The 2,135-nt window shown below is 50.3% G+C and overlaps 1 protein-coding gene across 1 annotated transcript in view; it reads left to right on the top strand.

Moving 5' to 3' along the window:
* The first annotated feature begins 121 nt into the window (after positions 1 to 121).
* The window catches only part of TMEM61 (transmembrane protein 61), a 4,709-nt gene continuing 2,695 nt past the window's right edge, over positions 122 to 2,135 (top strand). The window contains exon 1 of the mRNA XM_023536811.1: positions 122 to 136. Coding sequence (XP_023392579.1) covers positions 122 to 136 — 15 coding nt within the window. The remainder of the gene's footprint in view (positions 137 to 2,135) is intronic.

The following is a 2,135-nucleotide window of genomic DNA, read 5'->3' as shown; positions in this document are numbered from 1 at the left end:
GGCTAGAGGAACCGAAAGACACTGTTCCCAGGTTCGTGTCACCCTCCTGTCTGACAGCCACCATGCCTTTACCCGCGCCGGGCTCCCCAAGCCTGGACCACGCCTGACCGCCTGCCTCGCGATGGCTGCGCCCGCGGTGGGTACATCCTTCCTTCTCTTCCTCCTTCAGGAGCATTTTGGCTCTTCCTAACGCCGACCCCACCTGGACCCCTTCCGTTCACCTTGACCACAGTGGCTTGGTGCGCAGTCTGGACACCCAGGTCTCCGCCTGTGTTCTAACTCTCTGGGTGGCCTAGGGCCATGGCACTCAGGGCCTCAGTTTACCCGGTGATTACATGGAGATGGTCGTGGCCACTAGTTCAGACAATTTAGTTCTCTACAGAAAATTGGCATCTGAAGTTCCCTTGTTAATAGCAGTACAAAACGGGGGGGACGGGAGGCATGGAGAAGCCCAGTGTCAGAGCCAGGGTCTATCCTCTGTCCAGCTCTGTGTTACCATGCTTCACTTACAGCTTGCCATCTTTGCCGTCTCATCTTCATAACTTGTTCCTCCCTGGGAGGCAAGAATTTGAGCTCAGAGATGTTGAGCAGCCTGCTTAAAGTCACAGAGCTAACATAGAATGGCCATAGTTAGAGGGAGCAGTAAATCCGAGGCAGGAAAAGGCCTCTTCTGGCTGGTGGGAGGTGGGGGTTCTGGGAGAGGGTGGTTGGTGTTTGGGCTGAGTCTTGAAGGGGTAGGTCTGTGAATGAGGGCCCTGGATGGAGACAGGTGGAGAGAGCAACACCTACAGAGGCCCCCAGGTCGCAGGAGTTCAGGCATGTGTGGGTGTCAGGGAGCTGAGGAAGGGGGCCAGCCTGGCAGGCCCTGACTGAGTGCCAGGATCAGAAGTGGGACTTCTCTGGGACTGGGATTATGCCCTCCAGGGCAGGGGGCCATTTCTTCTTTCCCCATCAGAGTACTACTAGGTACATAAGTGTGAGAGGTGAAGACCACTGAAGACCACTCTCTGAAATGGGCCAGAGGGAATCTTGGGCCAGAACATCTTGCTGATAGTCAGAGCCCTGATCTGTAATAATAATGAAAACCACCGTACACCAACAGAACAGGCTGTCCTTCATCTAGTGAACCTTCCATCCTCTACCCTCTGGTAGTGTCAGGTTGGCATGCGTCTTGTCTGCCCATGGAAGATCCACATGGAAGGAAGGAGACCCACACAGAGGGAGATGATCAGTGACCACGACACCTGTGAGAACACGTGAAGGGCAATCGCAAGGGCTTGTCTGAGGCCCAGGAGATGTCAAGGCAGGAAGGAGGGCAGTACATTCTGGAAAGCAAGAACTGCCTGTGCCAAAAACTTACAGATACATCTCTTCACGGCAAAGTCTCGACTTTATGTATTAAAAATATAGATAGATCTAGTTGTACACACACACACAGGGATTTGAGTCAGACTAAACCTAGGTTCAAATTCAGCACTGATCTTGGACAATCTATCATCCTCAAAACCCCAGTGTCCTCAGAACATAATGCTGTTTTGAAGGTTAAGTTACAGAACACCTGTAAAGTGCTTGGTGTGGTGCCCAGCCTGTGTAAATGCCCAGCGCACACCTGCTGTCACCATCATTGTGTATGTAGGCCAAGGGAGAAATGGGAAGGAAACATTCACGTGGGGGTCATACTCATCTCTGAGGGGAGGGCTGAACAATTATTTATATTTTGCATTTTTATTCCCTTCTGTAGTTTTTCTCTTTTTTTTCTACAATAAGCAACTATTGCTTTTATAGAAAGTAAAAAGCACCATAAATTAACTTACGCAGGAGTGAGTTCTTCAAGTGTTGAGGGACTCAGCCGTATCTGGCTTTGGGCAAAGTCTCTCACCTTTTTGGGCACCATCTGCTCATTTGCAAAGCAGGAATTTCTTTTCCTGCCCTGTTGTGGTTGAGTCAGATGTGATGATGCTCAGTGTGAAGGGTAACTGTCAAATGTTGCAATATGCAGTCCAGAGCTTATTGTCATTGATCCGCTGGTTAGTCTTTTAAGTTGGTTTCTCCAGCTGTCTGACTTTGGGGAGAGAGTAGTCAGGTTCTTCTCCCACCCCCTATGAAAATACATTCAGCTGGAGACAGGAGATACT

This window comes from Pteropus vampyrus, unplaced genomic scaffold, assembly GCF_000151845.1.
Source record: "Pteropus vampyrus isolate Shadow unplaced genomic scaffold, Pvam_2.0 Scaffold170, whole genome shotgun sequence".
Lineage (NCBI taxonomy): Eukaryota > Metazoa > Chordata > Mammalia > Chiroptera > Pteropodidae > Pteropus > Pteropus vampyrus.
Note: the sequence above shows the minus strand (reverse complement) of the source record. Positions and strands in the feature narration are given on the sequence as shown.